Raw genomic sequence first — 19,734 nt, 5'->3', positions numbered from 1 at the left:
GGGATTGGGCTACCAATTCTGTCAGAGAGCCCTTCCTTTAGCTCCTGATTTAGTATTTCTAGAGAGATGTTGTACACAACTATTTTAGTTAGGTAGGGGTTTGGGGTCCAGAGTGGTTACTGGTATCGTTATTGGAGTGTTTTATTGCTCACCTAGTATGGCATCTTTCCAAAAAAGGTCTTCACTGAAAAGTTAGATTTGTGTGTTGATTCTATTACTTCTAAGTACCCAAATGTTGGAATTTGCATTTCTGGTGATAAGAACGATCTAAGAATTGAAAGTTTCCTCAGAAATCAAGGACTCAAGCAAATAGTAAAGTTTCTGACTCCTAAAGGTAATACCAAATTCGACATAATTTGCACAAATTTGTCAGAACATTATATGAACCCTCAACACCTACCTCCCCTTGGTGGTAGCTACACCTACATGATAAACTGGGCTCCGCTGCCTTCGTATAAAGTAAAATATGTCGTTGAGAAAGTTTACTACCGACCTCTTTCGGACAGTGGTCTCTTAGAATTCGGAAATTGGATTACATCCGAGTCCTGGGATGAGGTAGCAATTTTAGAGTCCTCCAATGAAAAAGCTTAATTTTGCAAGATAAATTAAGAAACAAATATGAAGAATGCTTTCCTGAGAAAATGTTCAAGCGATGCAACACAGATCGTCCTTGCATAACCCAAGAAATAAAAGATTTTATTCAGTATAAAATTCAAGTAAGAAAAGACGGGAAAGTAGGAAATGCTAATAAGCTCCGCAACCAAGTACGTAAAATGACGAGAAAAGCTGCGGCTGAGTATTATCACAACAAAATTGATCACCTTTTTGAATCAAAGCCTAGCATGTGGTATAAGGAAATAAAACGAATTTGTTGAAAATCCTCTTGTAGTGTTGATTTGTGTTCAAACTGTAATAATGAAATAGTTGGTGACCAGATAAATGGTCATTTCGCCATAATAACCCAGTGTTTGCTGCGTCTTAATGTAGATAAAATAAACCGAGAGTATCAGAAAATTCCACATGATGGCGTACCTTTACCTACTATTTCTGAGGATTAAGTTTTTAGAAAAATAAAGAAACTTAAACGAACTAGTATAACTTCCATAGATATTCCGATTGAACTTATAAAAGCATTTCCTGAGAAATTGACTAAGCCACTAACATAAATTTTTAATTGCATTTCAACTTCTTCAGTTTACCCACAGATATGGAAAACGGGACATGTTGCTCCAATCCCTAAAAAAGATACTGAACTTAATTTCGATGGTGTGAGGTCAATCACTTTGACCCCCTTGTTCAGCAAAATGTACGAAAGTTTTGTAGCAAATTGACTAAAAGCTGAAGTTGAACCCCTCCTTGATCCTTATTAGTATGGTAACAGAAAGAATACATCAACATCCCATTATCTAGTCAGTCTTTTACATTTTATTTTTAAGCATGTTGATGAGCCTGGTAAATGGCTAAACTTAATAACAATTGATTTTAAAAAGGGTTTCGATTTGATTGATCATAATATTTTAATTTCTAAGCTTTTAATTGATTTTAGAGTGAACCCTGCTGCTGTGAAAATGATTCAGAGTTTTTCAATAAATAGGATCCAAATTTTAAAATACAAGAAGTATCTCTCTGAACCTGAGCCAGTTTTTGTGGCGTACCTCAAGGTATCATTTCGGGTCCTATTCGATTTCTAGTTATGATCAATGATATTGCTAATGATTGTAAAGACCGCTGGAAACATATTGACGACCTTACCCTTGGAGAAATTTGTGAAGCAAATGAATGTATTAAAGCTCAAATTTTAATTGATGACGTAAAGACTAAAGCTTCCAGTTCGGATATGACAGTAAATCTTCAATTTTAACTACTTCATTTTTAAATTTTTTCTGAACCAAATTTTCTACCAACTATCTCTGATTCTCTTAAAGTCAGGTAGAGTTAACTCTTGGAAGTTATTATTAGCAGTGATTTCAAATGGGAAGCAAACACCTCTAGTCTAGTAAAAAGGGGTAATGCTGGGCTGCTGATGCTTAAGCTTATTTCGAAACATGGTGCCCCTCCAGATCACCTCCTCCGAATATTTACATCTTTTATTCGCCCAATTTTGGAATGTGCAGCTCCTATATGGCATTTTAAACTGACGGCTGAGCAAAACACCAGGCTCGAAAGAGCTCAGAAAAGAGATCTAATGATAGTATCAAAGCAGGCAGAAATGTCGTATGAAGAGCTGATGACAAAGTTTAAAATGCAAACTCTGAAAAAAAGAAGAGAGAAACTCTGCATGGATTTCGGAAGAAAATCTCTAATCCACCCAATCCACAAAACCCTTTTCCCCCCTCAATCCACAACAAAACGACTCCCGCGCAGGGTTGCAGTGCCTGTTGAGAAACTTCAGCCGGTACGCAGTGCCCATCAGCGGTAAGCGAAAAGTTTTATACCTTGTTTTGTAAATATATATAACGAAAATTAGGAGGATTGATTAGTGTTTTTTTTAATATTCGCTTTTTAATGTGACTATACTAAAGTAATTTGGCAGTGCCATGAAGATTTTGGTGAAAATAAAAGTTTTTATATCTATCTATCTATCTATTAGAGAGCAGACTTCATTGGGATGTTAAGAAGGGTTTTTAAGTTAAGTGGTATCTCTGCTGATTTAGAATCCTGGAGAGGTATTAGCAAAGATCCATCACGGTTATTGTTTAATGAGAACATTGATTTTAGAAATTTGAAAATTGCAACCCTTATTAGAGTTATCTTATTTATCTCAAAGGGGGATTCAGGAGATATTTTTAGGTATATCCCAATGTTTTGTGAAGGCGGAGTTGGTGCAAGGGGAGGGGAATTTTTTTTTTATTGGGAGATTTTTATTCTTTTTTTGGAGCTCCTTGAAAAGACCTCTTGAAAGTCATTATCACTTTCATTTTATCATGGATAGTGGCAAATGCCCCTACCTCCACCATTGTCTTATCCATTGAATTAGACCCATCGTTTAAGTTTTGAGAGAGTGAGCTTGACCAGTCAAGATGGTGCGTGTGCGGAACTTTTTCAGTAGTATTTGGGGTAAGGTCCGGGGGGACGTTTTTGGGGGGTGTTCTATGCATTGCCTATTTGAATAAGCTGTAATACTAACGAATGGAAATTATAATACCAGACCGTCTGCACTCTTGTGAAGGAAAGGACTTCACTATCCACGAAAAACCACCACAGTATGATCCAGAAAGAAGTTTGGTGTACGATTGGTTGGGTTTACTGCTGATAAATCGAGATAAACATACACAAGACATTTTTTTGTAAATTTTCCTAAGGTGTTGTTGTTGCCGTATGCCTTCATACAGCATTTATAAAGCATGTTGTATGCCTTCTTCCACAGTCAGGCTAATGTCTGGTGGAAGCTTAAGTTTTGAAATAGGTATACAGTGTATGAATTCCAGGTGTAGTTGCCGTGCATTATAAGAGGAGGTGTTGTAAGGTTTCTTCAGTCAAGTTGCAGAGTCTACAATTTGCGTTACTATGTTCCTTTGTCTTTGTGTTGCCAAGTTAAAAAAAAAATTCTGCACAAGGACGGATAGTTTCTTAGAAAGAAGATTGTGGGTGTACTTAAAAAAAACAGCCACTGACACTACATTAGATTTTTTAGAATGGTGACAAGAGAGTTTCGGAAATTACATTGTAAAACAGGCTTCCTTTCTGACGATCAGGTTGTTAGGTAGGATATGCAAAGGGGTGATAGAGCTGGATTGAAAACATGTTTTAATCTGGAAATTGTACTTGGATTTCCAGTAGGGAAGGATTGTTACTAGAAAGATCAGCAGTTAGGAAGTGTGTTGCGAGAAAGATCAGCTGAGAAATAAGTTTCTAGAAGACAAAGAAAAAAGCTTCAGATCCATAGTTACCTCCTGGAAATTTGAAAATCCTCAAAACACAAAGTTTTCCTTCAAAGTTCACATAATAATGTGAGAAATATAAATAATTCTGCTGACTGGGTAGCAAAGGTAAAGGTAATTTTTATGATCATCCCAAAAATCAATAATATTCTAAATGAAATCAAGTACAAGGCTTACACATTTAATTATTGCTAAGAAAGTTAGCTATACACAAGTAGAAGGAGCCTCTGAAGGATCAAACTGAACTGCCAATAATTCAATATTGGAAAATGGTATTACTTCACACGAAAATATGCATTTTGAGCAAAGAACCATGTCGTTAAAACAATTTGAAATAGTGTGCTGACCTAACAATTCAGAATTCTTCTTCTTTGAAAACTGTTCCTGGTGTAGATTCAATGGTTCCCATTATCAAACAGTTCGTGGTAACGAACTGTAAGTAAGGAGCGACCCGGCTCAATGGTAACCGAAACTCTAAAAAACGGAATTTTGATACCAATAGATACATCAAAAGAATCAGATTTTAATGCTGATTTCAAATATATAAGTTTCATCAAGTTTAGTCATACCCATCAAAAGTAACGTGCCTGAAAAAATTTGGCGGATTTTCGAGAAAAGAGGGAAAGACCCCCTAAAAGTTATAGAAACTTAATGAAAATCTAACCATCAAATTCAGCGTATCGTAAAACCCTACTGTAGAGGTTTCACGCTCCCACCTAGAAAACTGTGGAATTTTGTCATTTTTTGCCAAAAGAAAGATCACGGGTGCTTGGGCATTTGTTTGTTTGTTTGTTTTTTTTTTTGTTTTTTTTTTTCCCAGGGGTAATCGTATCGACCCAGTGGTCCTAGAATATTGTAGGAGGGCTCATTGGAACGGAAATTAAAAAGTTCTAGTGCCCATTTTAAGTGACTAAAAAAAATGGAGGGCAACTAGGCCCCCTCCCACGCTTATTTTTTTCCCAAAGTCACCCGATCAAAGTTTCGAGATAGCCATTTTGTTGAGCATGGTCGAAAATATGGTAAATATGTCTTTTAGGATGACTAAATTCCCCGAAGTCCCCAGGGGGAGGGCTAAAAGTTATGAACTTTACCCAATGTTAACATATAGTATTGGTTATTGGGAAGTATACAGAAGTTTTCAGGAGTTTTTTTTTCTGGTAGTGGGAGGGAAGGGTGGGTCGGGGGTTATGTTGGAGAATCTGTCCATGAAGGAAGTTTTAATGGGGGAAGGGAAATTGCCACGAAGGGGGCCCCGGACTTGCCAGCATTATTTATTGGTTATTGTGAAGTATACAGACATTTTCAGGAAGGATTTTTTTTCTGGAGGATGGGGCTGGAGGAGGGGGTTACTCGGGAGAATCTTTCCGTGGAGGTAGTTTCTTTGGCGTAGGGGACATTTCTATGAAGGGGGCGCCGGATTTCCAAGCATTATTTAAAAAACGATCAGAAATTAAATTTTAAAAAAAATAAGTTTTTTTTCAACTGAAAATAAGAAGCAACATTAGAACTTAAAACGAACAGAAATTATAACGTATATGAGGGGTTCTCCCCTAAGTCAATACCTCGCTCTTTACGCTACAGTTTTTTTAGTGCTTTCAAAAGAGCTATCTATTCTAACTAAACGGCCTTTGTGATTCAGAGGTTTGTTAATTAAATTTTTTTTTAACTTTTAACGTAAAAAGTGAGGTGTTGATTAAGGGAAGAACCCCCTCATATACGTAATAACATATACGTAATAAAAAAAACAATAAAAAAACAAGCGATACGGCTCAATAGTGATCGAAACTTTTAAAAACTTTTAAAAATTTTGATGTCAATAAATGTATCAAAAGAATGTGTTTATAATGCTGATTCTAAATATATAAATTTTATTAAGTTTAGTATTACTCATCAAAGGCTACGAGCCTGAGAAAATTTACCCGATTTTTTAAAGAGGGGGGAAACATTCCCTACAAGTGAAAGAATTGTAATGAAAATCACCCCGTCAGATTCAGCGTATCAGAAATCCTATTACATAGGTTTCAAGCTCGTATCTGCAAAAATCTGCAACTTTGTATTTTTTGCTTGAAGAAAAATATACGAATATAGAAGTTAGTTACGCAAGTTAATTTGTAAATTACGTCATAACCAAATTTAGAGACATCCATTTAGCAAAAGAAAAGTAACATTTTTATGCAAATTTTGTTTACTTATTCAATGACGGTGAGCCAAAATAAAAGTTGCATTAACTAAAAAACGATCAGAAATTAATAAAAAAAAACAAGTTTTTTAAACTGAAAGTAAGGAGCGACATTAAAACTTAAAACGAAAAGAAATTAGTCCGTATATGAAAGGGGCTGTCCTCTCCTCAACGCCTTACTCGTTACGCTAAATTTTTTTATTTTTTAAAAAAAAAAAGAGTTGTGAAAAAGTAAAACTTTAGCTTAAAGAGCGAGGCGTTGAGGAGGGGACAGCCCCTTTCATATACGGAATAATTTCTGTTCGTTTTAAGTTTTAATGTCGCTCCTTACTTTCAGTTTAAAAAACTTGTTTTTTTTTATTAATTACATTAAGCATCTGTGATCATCCCAAAAATCAATAATATTCTAAATGAAATCAAGTACAAGGCTTACACATTTAATTATTGCTAAGAAAGTTAGCTATACACAAGTAGAAGGAGCCTCTGAAGGATCAAACTGAACTGCCAATAATTCAATATTGGAAAATGGTATTACTTCACACGAAAATATGCATTTTGAGCAAAGAACCATGTCTTTAAAACAATTTGAAATAGTGTGCTGACCTAACAATTCAGAATTCTTCTTCTTTGAAAACTGTTCCTGGTGTAGATTCAATGGTTCCCATTATTACATTAAGCATCTGTGATCCATTGGCCAAATTTGGCACAAGTTTGTATTGAAAATTGCAGAAATTGTGCTTTATATGATACCGAATAATTAATAATGTATAGTTTCATGACAAATAAATCTACCTACTATAAGGAACCTTTAGTAAATTAATGTTGAGCCTCTTTCGAATTTTTCTAGAACTCTTGGGCAACACTGCATTGTCAAAGGTACTAATAACTCCTACTAAACCTGTTGAATCAATGAAGATTGTTTACCAATCTGTGTTCTATGCTCTAAAGCCTAGTGGTATATTGGGAGCTTAACAGGTAGTACAAAGTACTGTAAAAAGATGTTATTCTCAAGTGATTAATACAATTTTCGGTTTGTCAAGAAATATGAGAAGGAGGACCAAAATGTGAAATGGTTACCAACTCCCAATAAACAGGGGAAGTAGAGTGGGGGCTGAAAAGACAAGAACAAAGGGTGCATTTTCCATGTATATTCAATATGTAAAAATATATAAAAGATTCTTTAGTTAAGTTTAATGGATCTAATCCGCTTTTTGTATTTGAAAAGGCACATTTCATTCACAGGAGGCAGGAAAAACAAGCTTTGATTGGGACGAAAAGTGTTTTGGAACCTCTAGCTCAAATATTTTCAATCATGATTTTATCTTTTTTGTACCAAAATGAGGCTTAATATTCAAAAGTACATTTTAATTTTGTAGTGTTTTTATTTTTATTTAGATTCTCAAGCAGAAAGTGGTTGCTCTAAGAGACTGAAAACCTTTAATTATTGTTGCTCTCCTGTAAACTATGGCAGTTTTACTTCATTTTTTAGCACAAGAATTTATTGTCGTTTGAAACATTATCCTAACAATGAGTCCTGTTCAATCATCTACAGGCAACTCTTTTAGCAGACAAGCAAAATATTTTTTATATGTTTCCTAGCATCCTGTGTCATTCATAATTCTTAAGTTGCGCTTGATGATAAGTTTGAGTAACATAGCTGCTCTATTAAACTGCCTATGTGAATGTTTTTCTTCCCTGTTAATAGCGATCAGCCACTGCCCTTTTTTTAAGATGTTCAAGTAACAGTTAGTTATTTTTTTAAGTTTCGTGTTCTTAATTCTACATTATTTTTCTTCCAGGTACATCATACCAAAGAACATGAATCACAATTCTATAATGTTCCTGACCAGATTTTTAAGAAAATATTTCAATTTGGAGGAGTACCAGATCAATATCTTGAACAAGTAAGAAATCAACTTCATAGCAGCCTAATCAACCATATCTGTTTTTAAGAAATATGTATATATATATATATATATATATATATATATATATATATATATATATATATATATATATATATATACATATATGTGTGTGGGTGTGTGTAGATTAGTGGCCATGAGTAGGTAGAAAAATATCAATATGGAGCCTCAATAGCTATTTTCATCTTACAATAAGTTAAAAAAAACTTACTAAGTGATAAATAATCTCAAATTTTGCTCTCAACCAACAATTTTATCAAAATAATTTACATCATATAATTCAAAATATTATTTTTAGGTTGACGCTCTATATTTTTACCTTTATTATTACGTAAGATCTTTATATTCGATTATGTTGTATAGTGCACCTTTAGGGCGGGAGGGGGGGTCCCTGAGAGCAGTGGCGGTTCTTGCCTCTCTTGCACCCAGGACAAGTTTTTTGCTAGTGCCCTTCCCCCCTATCGCCCAAAAATGTTCATACGAAATGGATTTTTTCTTAAGGAGTACAGGAAAAACAATGGGAGAAAACTGAATCAAATGGAAAAGCAAAACTTTCCTGGACTTAGATTATGCTGATATGAGCAAAAAGAATGAGCTTTTAGAGGTTTTGCAAGTTCAGGATGCTAGAATAGGTTTGAAAATTAATGTTAAGAAGACTCAGTCGCTAAGGCTAGGAATAAGCGAAGATGAAAAGGTGACTTTGGGTAACGAAAAGATTTATCAGATGGACAGCTTCACTTACCTTGGTAGCATTTTTAGTATAGACGGTGGGTGCACTGAAGATGCTAAAAGTAGAATAGCCAAGACCCAAGAGTTTTCTTCACAGTTAAAAAAAGTTTGGAAGAATCGGAAGATAAGTCTGCGAGTCAAGGTTAAAATATTGGAAGTTACAGTGATGATAGTGGTTATATATGGTTATGAAGCGTGGGCACTCCTAAAAATGGAGGAAGATTTGCTAGATGTTTTCCGGAGAAATTCCCTACAGATTGTTTTGGGTACCCGGCTGACTGAACATATTTCAAACATGTAGGCTGTACCAAAAGTGTGGTTCAATCCCGGTTTCTACGGCTATAATGAGAGAAAGGCTGAGATGGCTAAGGCCCGTTCTGCAGATGTTGGATGACAGATTGCCATAGATTGTCCTTTATGGCCAACCGTCTGGGACTAAACAGTAAGTAGGTCGTCCTCGGTTCGGATGGGAGGATGTCGTAAGGAAAGATTTAATGGAAATGGGAACTTCCTGGGAGGGTATAAATAGGGAGGCTTTTAATAGATTTGGTTGGAGGAGGAGCGTGTATAGCTGTGTTGGCCTCGGGCAAATTATGTAATTTGGTTGATCTTTAGTAGGCCTATGTCTCTATGTTTAGATACATTGCACTTCTTACAGAACACCGTGGATATAAAATAACAGTAGATAAGCTAGACATTGTCTATTCTCTCTAAAATATTACTTGTATGCTCTCGGCTTTTCGATATATATATACGTTACTTGCAATCCAATTTCTGCCATATTTCATAAAGTTTACTTTATGTTAGTATTTTGAGCAAGTAGAATTGCCCATGGCTCTACATGCCTATATTTATTAATCGCAACTCGGGCCAGGAACAAAAGAGGAAAAAAAATATAAAAAAACAAGTATGATTAAGCCAGTATAGAAAACAAAGTGGTAGGTAGTTCAGGTGAGCATTCATAGTTTGTCTTTAGCACCCAATTAAAGTGAATAAAACCTAAAGAACTTGCATGATGAAACCAAAGATTTATATTTCAGATATACAAACGCAGCTATACAAACATATATAAATATAAAATAAAATATTTGTATAGAATATACAAACACTGAGCTGAATCCCGAGGAAACAAAGCAGCTGATTCAAAGTATCTAAGCAAAAAAAAGATAAAAAGAAATCAATTCAACACTCTGACTCTACAATTGCTACTGAATTCAACACTAGCTACTATTGCTACTTTTCTTGTTGGAAATATGCCAGTTTCAAAACCAACATTTATCATGTGATGTTTGGAATAAAACAGAAACAAACATCTTTTAAAAATCTGTCATAATGGATTTGATTGCCATTTCCCACTAATGTCCTAATCTGTAATTTGATTTTATTCCTAAGACCAGCTCAAGTTTTAAAGCCAAACCAATATTTGTAGAATTTGGTGAAGCAGAATTAAATTGTATAGTTTTTTTTTTTTTTTTAAGAAAATTGTGAAATCGAAGAGAGAGATACAGTTGGTGCCAATTTTTCTTTCGTCATTTTTGATTACAGACACAAGAAATATGGGAGCAAAATTGTCAATATCTGGATTCTTTACAAGGAAACAATTGAGTGGTTGTTTTTGAAGCAGATTGATTGAGATGGGATTGGACATTCAGACAATGTTTTTCACTGAATGAAAAATTGACATTATAAACTTTATGGATTTCTCAAAATGTAGCTGTGCACTGGGTTGATCCTCAGAAGAGACATATAGCAATATTTCTAGAAAGAGGGCCAATAATTCTTGAATAACATGTTTAAGACCCAAATTCTTTGGGTCTGAGGGGCGCTTTGTTTAGATGTCTAATATGGAGTTTAGGCTATACAGATTTATATTGTCTGTTGCCGATGCCCTCCCTGTCGGTTTCTCATTGTTCAATGACATTTTAAATAGAAAGTAATATTTGTGTTTTTACCAGCACTACACTGCTTTTTTACTTTGTTTACCCTTCTTTACCTTGACAAGTCTCCCAAACTTAGATGTATCTTGCATTACTTCTTCAATCCTATAATTGTATTCTTGTCTTTACTTTCAATAATGTAAAATGACCAGATATGCAAATGCAGTAATGAAAAATTTTCCTTTTCAGATGAGACTCTTCAGGGAGCAAGCTATTCTGATCCGTCAACCCGCATTAGAACTTATGGGACTATTGGAAAGAACAAATTTTCAGAATCCCACCATCCGATACCTAATTTGTATCCTTTTGTGAAACATGCAATAATTTTATTTTCTGCTTGCTACCAGGAGTTGGGCTCATAGGCAGGGTCCCCTCCAATTTCTTTTGAAAATAAAAATTCCCAAAGCAAGGTAAAAAAAAAATTAATTTTCTTCTCTAGTAAACAAAGATCCATTTATTACACTCCAAGTTCAATTTCTATGTATTTAATTGTATAATTTGAAAGGCTTAAGTTTTTTTTAAAACTTATCCAAACTAACATTTTGTTTTAGAGTCTAAAACTAAAATTAGAAGCTTCTGAAAAATACTATTTTGACCAGAATAATGCCTAGGCTTATCCCTTGATATGGGCTTCCACATCCTTTAAAAAAAAACCTAGAACCCCTCACAAAAAGGCTATTTTAACGACTAAAATATATGCTTTACCTTCCCCCCTTTACCTAGACGAGTGTGGGGGAGGGTCTATTTCTTTCCCGCCTAAAGGGGTAAAGTTTAGCCCTTTAACTACAATCTGTTTAGGTGCTAGATATCCATAGTTTCTTTTTAGGAGTAGAATATATGCTTCAAAATGATAAGATGGCTTTTAAAAAAAAGAGGAAAAACACTTATGTCCATGGAAAAAAAGCCCATTAAATTTTGAAGTTTGAAATCCCAAAAAAAAGTGTGTTGGTTGTATATATTAAAATCTCAGTCAAGGCTTAATGAGTTCTTTCTTATGCCAAAAAAGTTGTTTGTTGGATTGTCTGTAAGACCATTAAGTTTTAATTAGTCAAATCAAGGTTTTAAAAAGGCTAGTATAAAAAAAGCCAATGAAAATGTTAACCGAGGTAAAATTTCCAGATTGTAAACCAACATATAGGCTGGTTAGTTTTTGCAAAATATTAGCATGAAAAGCATGAAAAAAATCTGTTTCTTCAGCGCTCAAGATTAGCTTGCAGGTTTCAAGAGGAAAGATTGGAAGATAGGGCCCTGAAAGTGCATTTTTTACTCCCTCGCCAATTGACTACGAGTAGGAACAGTAATCCTCAATTTGACTTTTGTCACATTTTATTTTACTGAGATCAAAGGTTCTTGGATGAAAAGAAAAAGATGAAAGAAAAATATCATTCAATAATATCCCGTAAATAGTTGTCTGGAGGAGTTCGACGCGGTGGAGGGGGTAATCACTGCCGGTCCAGCCCCAAAAATTGCCCCATAGAGTTTTGCGGAAAAATATGGACCTAATACCGCAGTTTCTTTCTCTTCTTGTCAGATTTTAATATCAAAGCACCCAGTACGGTCCTACTTTTGTATGCCTTTAAAGATACCCTCTATAAATAAAGATTATTAAGATAAGTAAATAAAAGAAACTACTATACTTTTGAAACTGCACCATCAATTTGTCTTTCGATTTTCTAGATTAAGAATAGGAACCGTTAGGCCTGTAATCTTTTTTGCTTTTTTGTATACTGCTGAATTTGGCTTCTCCTTAGCTAAAACATAGATGGCCATCATGGTACTGGGAAGTCTTTAACGATGTCCCACTTAGTTCACTATGCTTTCTGTAAAGATTGGATTCTTGTGCATGTACCTTGGGGTAAGTAATCAAGCTCCTAATTGCTTTTTTCTTAATATTTTTTCCTTTGATTTGTTTTTCTGTTTTATCACTGGCGTTTTTTGGGAACATATTTTTCTTTGGCCAAGAAATGAAGCAAGAATGGCGGAATTTAATCAGAAGTCTGGACCTGCTTGATTACGACTAACTTCCTCGAATCCGGCTGCTGAAAAACCACTGCTATCATTGCTAAATCGTTGCAGATTTTAACCTTTCAAATCAGAGGTGCGATCATGCGCCGCTCTTTGTTCGACCTTGCTGAAAGGTTCTGACCATCTCCCGTGTAATCTCTAAGCGCTGTAATCTGTTTTTATAGGGTGATCAATACAACCGACAACCGACTTTTGGAAATTACCAGACAGATATTTCCATAAGGGATAACATTGTCGTGAATGGATATGTATAGGCATTTTCGATTGTAGAGACGATAGTTGGAATTTGATTTTCTAATCAGTTTTTTAATTAAAAGTGGGCTCCATCAGTGAAAACATTCAATCATTCTTTCTATGCACTTAGGGAAGGACGTTTTGCCTTACATTCTCCAAAGGAAGGAAATTGGACTGAAAACTGCTTATGTGGCTTGGCCAATAACTAAAGAGGTTTTTTTCTGATAGATAATTCTAACAGAGGTCTTGATATCTCGGTACATCCTGATTTCGGGGAATGAGGGAGTGAAAAGTTGCTCCCCCACCCGTCATAATCTGTTCTATCAAAACTGTTTAAGCATATTTAATATTCATCAATCCGGCCTGATGTGTCCACTTTCTGTGAAAACCGTGGAGGTTAGATACTCCACTTTGTAGCAATAAGCTAAAATGGGTGGACTAGGAAAAAATAAAATAAAACAGGACAAAACGAAAGTGTTGCTCCAGCAACACAATAAAAGACTATTTCTGACCATTCGGGATATTTTAGATAGAGTTAAGAATTATTGAGAGGAAAAAACTCATAAATATAACAGCCAACGTTCCATGCTCGAGTCAGCCTATGGAATACAACCTACATGTTTTCAAAAGTGACAAAAGTAAAGTCAACATGTTTTCAATTCTTTTAGTAAACACTTTGAGCAGAGGTCCCCAAACTTTTTAAGTTTTCTTCGTGTACCCCTTGTAATGACGTTTTTGTACCCGAAAACATAACCTCTAATCCTGTTGCTTCTCTTGTACATTTTATAATAACAAAATATTTATTCCGTTTGCTTTCTGAAGGCTTCTTGGTGCCAAATATAAGCTTTAAATGATGCCCACCAAACGCAAACTGCGCAACAGAAAGGTTGGAAGTTCATATCTGCATTACTGACAGTCAAGGGTAAACCAAGCTAGTGGGGGAAAACTCTGGGTTTGAACTTAGTATCGCCAAGGAAATTCTGTACCACTCTGCTAAGAAAATAAGTCTGTTAAGGCTTTTGAGGTTAATATTACAGAGAAATCTTTACTATGTGTTTCTATACATTACTAGTGTTAAGAACACTAGGTGTTTTCGATGACTAAATGTGACATCAAAGACCGTTTCTATATTTGATACCCAATTTTTTTAATAGATTAAGCCCCTCCCCCTAAAGAATCAAATATTTTATACGAACCTGCTGATAAGTATACGAATCGAGGAAAAAAAATTAATGCATGGTTTCAAAATTCTAAAATTGCATTTATCTTTTGAAGGACTAATTATCTTCGTGTTTTACTTTTGTTTGTTTTTGATTATATTTTAAATTGGGAAGACGTGTTCAATTTTATTTGTTCTTTTTTTGAAGTTTCTCATTGCATAAATTATATAAATATATATTAAGCACCATATTGGACAAGACTTATCAAAGAAATCGTACCTTCGGTATCCAGACCTGGAAGATTGGATCAACCTACTCATGCTGTCAAGTTTCTTCAAAGATTTTTTGTACAAAATGAGGAGCTCCTGACAAAGCTTAATGTAAGTCTTATCTTTGTAGTTTTTTGCAATATATGTATATATATATATATATATATATATATATATATATATATATATATATATATATATATATATATATATATATATATATATATATATATATATATATATATATATATATATATATATATATATATATATATATATATATATATATATATATATATATTTGTGACAATAAGAAAAAGAATTTTCTGGGAAGATAAAGTCTGTTTTTGGATATCACACTGTTTCTTCTTCAATATGTGTTTCATAGTTTGAGCTTATGATTTTCATCAAAAGTAGTTATTGATTGCGTAATTTAAACTGAAACTGGACACCGATGCTTATCTTCGAAAGTAGCATGAATGTCATTTCTGGCTAAAAGGGCAAATGTCAAGGGCTTTCGGAGCTCTATCACTACCAACTCGTGATGAGAGAAGGGGCGTATGCGTGTCAGCTGATTACCACAATGCTGTAAGGACACTGGGTTTTCAAAGAAATGTATTTGCTATTTACTAATTTTGTTCTGCATATTTTAACGAATTTTGCTTACTGAATCAAAAGTAACGAATATTTATAAGAATATTTCTGACCTTTTTGGTACACTCGCATGAAGAACCGGTTTTCTTTACCCTACAGCAAAACTTGAAATCCTGGACATATCAATCTTTCGACAGTAACAATTCAAAAAAAGCAGTTAAAGCTATGCTCCATTTATTCCAGTTTAGGATGAACTTATCCCAATGAGTGTCGCAATGATTTTCTTGACCTGTTTTTCCCACATATCCCATGACAAGATTAGGGCCGTTCTTTTACTCATCTTTGTGCTAAGATCTTACATCTTTCAACAAAGAACGCTTAAAAGTGAAGATCTTACATCTTGTAGCGTTCTTTTGCAAACGTCTTTCGTCATTCTGCTCTGATCAGCGGTCTAAGAAAAATGATGATTATATCATCAAAGTTCTTTCATCATTGTTCTATATGGCAGAAAGATGGCGTCCTTCACACTTTTTGCTAACATCAGTGAGCTGTAAGATCTTAGAACAAAGATGAGTTAAAAGAACGGAAATCTTTGCAGAAAGATGTGATATCTTAGATGTAAGATCTTAGTGCAAAAGAACGGGCCTATTAATTACAATCTCCGACCCAGAATCCTTTGCTGGGTAGCAGCTAAAAATCACTTTTCTTTACCCTGGTGTTATCTGTATTGTCTAGAATGAAAGTCACAATGCGAGAAACCTTTTTGTTTACGTACATATATGTTTACTCATTAGGTTTGCGCTTTCTGACTCCAATTGTAGATAACACAGATAGCACCAGGCTCTAGGAAAATTAATTAAATATGCCATCGAGCACGGGGATTCTGGTTTGGAGGGTGAGAGGAATAGAGAAAATGCCTTTTGAGGGATAGTCAATGACGGTTCTAGGCCTGGGCAGGGGGTGCGCCCCCCCCCCCAGTTTTTCCGATATCTGACATTAAATTCCTTTTTTATATTTTTACACTCCTGTGGTATACCTTGCCCCCCCCCCCAACCACCCCCGACTATGAGACCTAAAACCGCTATTGGGTCCCATACAGAGAAAGATTCGAGTAGGAGAAGAAATGTCTTCCAGGAATCCGTTTACAAAGATCTAGCTCCGAAATTCGTGTTCCATAAATCTTTGTTACTAATTTCTCTAGCGCTGTGTCGAAATTTTGGACAACCAAAACCTTGTATTGAGCTAAGAAAAAGGTAAAAGTAATTTGTGACCGAACATGGTAATTTTTTTCAAAGGAAAATTATCAAGTGACGTCGCTAGGTTAATTGCGACCAGTATGTGTAATTCGAAGCAAAATGTCCGAAACCTTCCGAGAAAATGTATTGCTAAAGAGGACTCTTTTTCTTGCGGTCTTGAAAAGAACATCAATAGTGCACTTTATTTGTGCACTGTGCACAAGCAAGGAGCTTTTATTTATTTTGAACGTAATATAGCTAGCGGGAGGAACAAATCTGTTAAGTGAGATGAAATCGACTCAAACCAGATATTATCCCCCCCCCCATGATTTTTTTTATCGGACGGATGGAAAAGTAGCCATAAAAGTGAAATTTCACTGCACTTTGTTTTTTTGTTTTTTTTTACACGCTTCACGATTCCATCACAAATGATGATTTGCCGCTAGTCCTTGTAGTTACCTCATTTTCTAACACTGAGGTACTTGTTATACCTTCTATTGAACTCGTCAAGGGACGAATTTTTCAGAATTATTTCTGCCGGCAATCTATTCCATGTGGAAACCGATCGCCGGGAGAAACTTATTTTCAGATATTCTTGGCGGGGAGTACCCTGCTCAAGCTAGTCCTGACGTGCTGTATTTCGGCGAGTTGATCGAAAGGGCTTTGTTTTATCAGGAATAAGCTTCGATAGCACCTCCGATGGAGGGTTATACAAGTACTTTTAGAAACCCGAAATGGATATCACATGGGCACGTTCCTGGATCAGGTGTGGGGTTTTAGCTTTCGTGTTGCCAGAGGTTGCTGCACACTCTGCTCTGTTGTGAATATTTTGGAGTGGAGCGATATGGCTTTTTGGTGCACCAGCGAAGAGAGGACATGTATATTTCATGACAGGTTTGATGTACGAATTGAAAAGTGGCAGAACAGAATCATCAGAAAGAAGACTTTTGCATCTTAGGATAACTCCTAACTTTCTGGAGCAAGAGGATCTAATTTTACTGAGATGCTCAGTCCATGAGAGATCCGAAGAGAAATTAACTCCAAGTAGGCGCAGTGTATCAACTAAATTGTGTCTTTATTCCTGTATTATAAACTGGAAATACTCATTAGAATTAACTATTTTGCATTAATTTACATTAGAAAAGTCTATTTAGAGCTAGTATTTTTTCTTCTTTATCAGTCAAGCTTTTCAAATCTTTTGTTGCATATTTTGTAAATCTTTCAAAAAGGTCTGTTCCGTGAGTGTATATTTAATCTATATGGGGTCTATAATGATTAGCCTCAGCGCCACTAAGCTTTTTCCAAGTAACCCCAGTTTTCAAATTCTTTGAGATTTTTGTGTTAAAGCTCTTGGTTTTTTCGTAAATGTCTACGTTCATGAGGAAGCCCTAAAAAATAGGGTAGTATTCCATTATGACCAAATATATATGCCTATCTTTCAACACAGAATTTTTTTTGTTGGCCAATTTGTATCTTTCCATACTAAAAGGTTCTTGCATATATTTGAAAACCAGTAGGGGGGTGAGACATGTGCACAGTCGAAGTTTTATGGGAGGCAGAAATTGCTTCTTTTTTTTTTTTTTTTTTTTTTTAATTGCTGAACAAGAAGCTGTGTCCTTTGGACCAGTCTTGAGAGGTATTCCCAGTCATCTCCATTGTTTAGTTTACGGATTTTTCTGTTTGACTGCTGTGTGACTCAATTAAAGCTTCACTTAAAAACCTTGGTTACCATATCTGTGAATCAAGATTATTGAGCCTATACCCTGGCAAAATTTTTACTTGCAACAGTCAGTTCTACTCACCTCCCTACCGGCAATCCCGGATGTATTGTAGATGCAAAAACATGAAGCGTTCCGGCTTTGGCTTATTACTCCGTTTGACTTTTTCACGGCGATTATTTCCATATTCAGATGAAAATGAGTAAAAACTAGGCGAGAAAGTCAGCATCATTTAAGATTTTTTTTTTTGGCGAGAGATGGGGAGGGGGGCAAAACATTTTTGAAAATATAAGGGGGGGGGGAATTTGCTGTTTTTCAGTTTGTCTATAAAAAAAACACAAAAACCTTTTAAATGAAAACACGCCGAAAAGGTATTTGTAAAAATCTTGGGAGGGGAGGGGGGTCAAATAAGATTCAAGGGGGCAAATGCCCTTGCCAATTGACGCCACTGCAGAACATGCTAAAGGATAGAACTATAAACTTTGCCTTCATATTAATTTTAGGAGTCGTTTTTTTTGTGACATTGATCTGCGCCACAATGGGCTGTAGTTTGAGAATCACTGGTCAAGCATTGAAAAAAATCAACCAGGGTACCGTGTTTATAAAATATGCTTGCAAATAGCTAATTAGTAGCTGCATATACACAAGCTAAAATAATCCTTGTATATGACAAAGTCTACGAAACAAACATTTTCCCATTAATTACGTATTTTTCCTCAAGATTTGGGAATATATTTTTGCTTCCATATGGAACACAAACTAAGCAGATTGGAATTCGCTTAGAAAACACTGAGACTCTAGTCTGTAACCACTTGTCAGTTTGAAATTTAGCGAATTTCAACTTGGTGGATTTGTTTATTTTTTTTTTTTTTTAGTAAGGTTTTTCAAGTGTTTCCTTTAAAATCAGAAATTAATTAACTGTAAAATTTGTCTCTGTAAATATTGAAAAATAAATGACGCGGGGTCTCAGCTTAGCCCCCCCCCCACAAAAGAGAAATGTAATTGCGTTTTTTCTGTTTTTAAATGCGAAAATTTGTTAATAAATACGTTTTAAAACTTGAAAATAAGTTTGTAAATAAAAACATAAATGTAATTCAATTTCATACAGTGATTTATTGAATATAGCTGCAGAAATATTCGTTTTATTAGTGTTTATTTTTATGATGTGTATTAATGCACTTACAAATTGGCAACGTGATTTTAATACCCACTCATATACGTCTTTCAAAGACCCCGTAGGAAGTTCCACAGAGATAATGCGTTATTTCTTCTTTTTTTTTAAAAGCTGTTTTGCAATCATCTCAATTTGCTTGACAACGGTTCACGTCAGGGGGCGCCGATTCATGAAAATGTAGAGGGGGGATGTTTTTCAAAATCTAGCAGGCAGGGGAAATGTGGGGAGGGACAATTGCACAAGAGACTGCAGGGGCCCGCTGCCCCTTTAAAAATGTGCATTAAATAATTTGTTCTCAAAAGGGAATAAATAAGGGTTTCAACCGTGTTTGCTCCTTCCGCTTTACTTAGTAAATTGGGGCTGCTCTGATGTCACAAGTAGCCCCAAAGGAGAATAGTATCTTTAACTCTACGCAACACGCGTTCATCAAAATGAATTAATCATTTTAGTTGAAGGTGAGCCAAACTTACGCATGGAGTAAACGGGAACAAACATCAGAGGGGTCTCCAATTGCCGATTTAATTGAACAGGGTATCAATCGACCCAAATATTCTTCAGACTGTGTCGCAGTTCTTCTGAAGGAACTAAAAATAGCTGCTAATGAATCTAAGTAAGTTTCCTTTTTCAGTTGTTTATTTTAGCTGTTGGTGTTTTTTTGCAGATCTTAATCATTT

At 35.2% G+C, this 19,734-nt stretch overlaps 1 protein-coding gene across 1 annotated transcript in view; it reads left to right on the top strand.

Moving 5' to 3' along the window:
• The window catches only part of mRpS29 (mitochondrial ribosomal protein S29), a 64,604-nt gene that overhangs the window by 14,847 nt on the left and 30,023 nt on the right, over positions 1 to 19,734 (top strand). Inside the window, exons 2-6 of the mRNA XM_089093987.1 lie at positions 7,860 to 7,964; positions 10,841 to 10,949; positions 12,414 to 12,506; positions 14,314 to 14,450; positions 19,510 to 19,670. Of these exons, the coding sequence (XP_088950113.1) occupies positions 7,860 to 7,964; positions 10,841 to 10,949; positions 12,414 to 12,506; positions 14,314 to 14,450; positions 19,510 to 19,670 (605 nt within the window). The remainder of the gene's footprint in view (positions 1 to 7,859; positions 7,965 to 10,840; positions 10,950 to 12,413; positions 12,507 to 14,313; positions 14,451 to 19,509; positions 19,671 to 19,734) is intronic.

The sequence above is a fragment of the Artemia sp. Qi Xiang Cuo genome, chromosome 9 (assembly GCF_049724085.1).
Source record: "Artemia sp. Qi Xiang Cuo chromosome 9, ASM4972408v1, whole genome shotgun sequence".
Lineage (NCBI taxonomy): Eukaryota > Metazoa > Arthropoda > Branchiopoda > Anostraca > Artemiidae > Artemia > Artemia sp. Qi Xiang Cuo.
The sequence above is the reverse complement of the archived record's forward strand: the minus strand, read 5'-3'. Positions and strand labels throughout refer to the sequence as shown.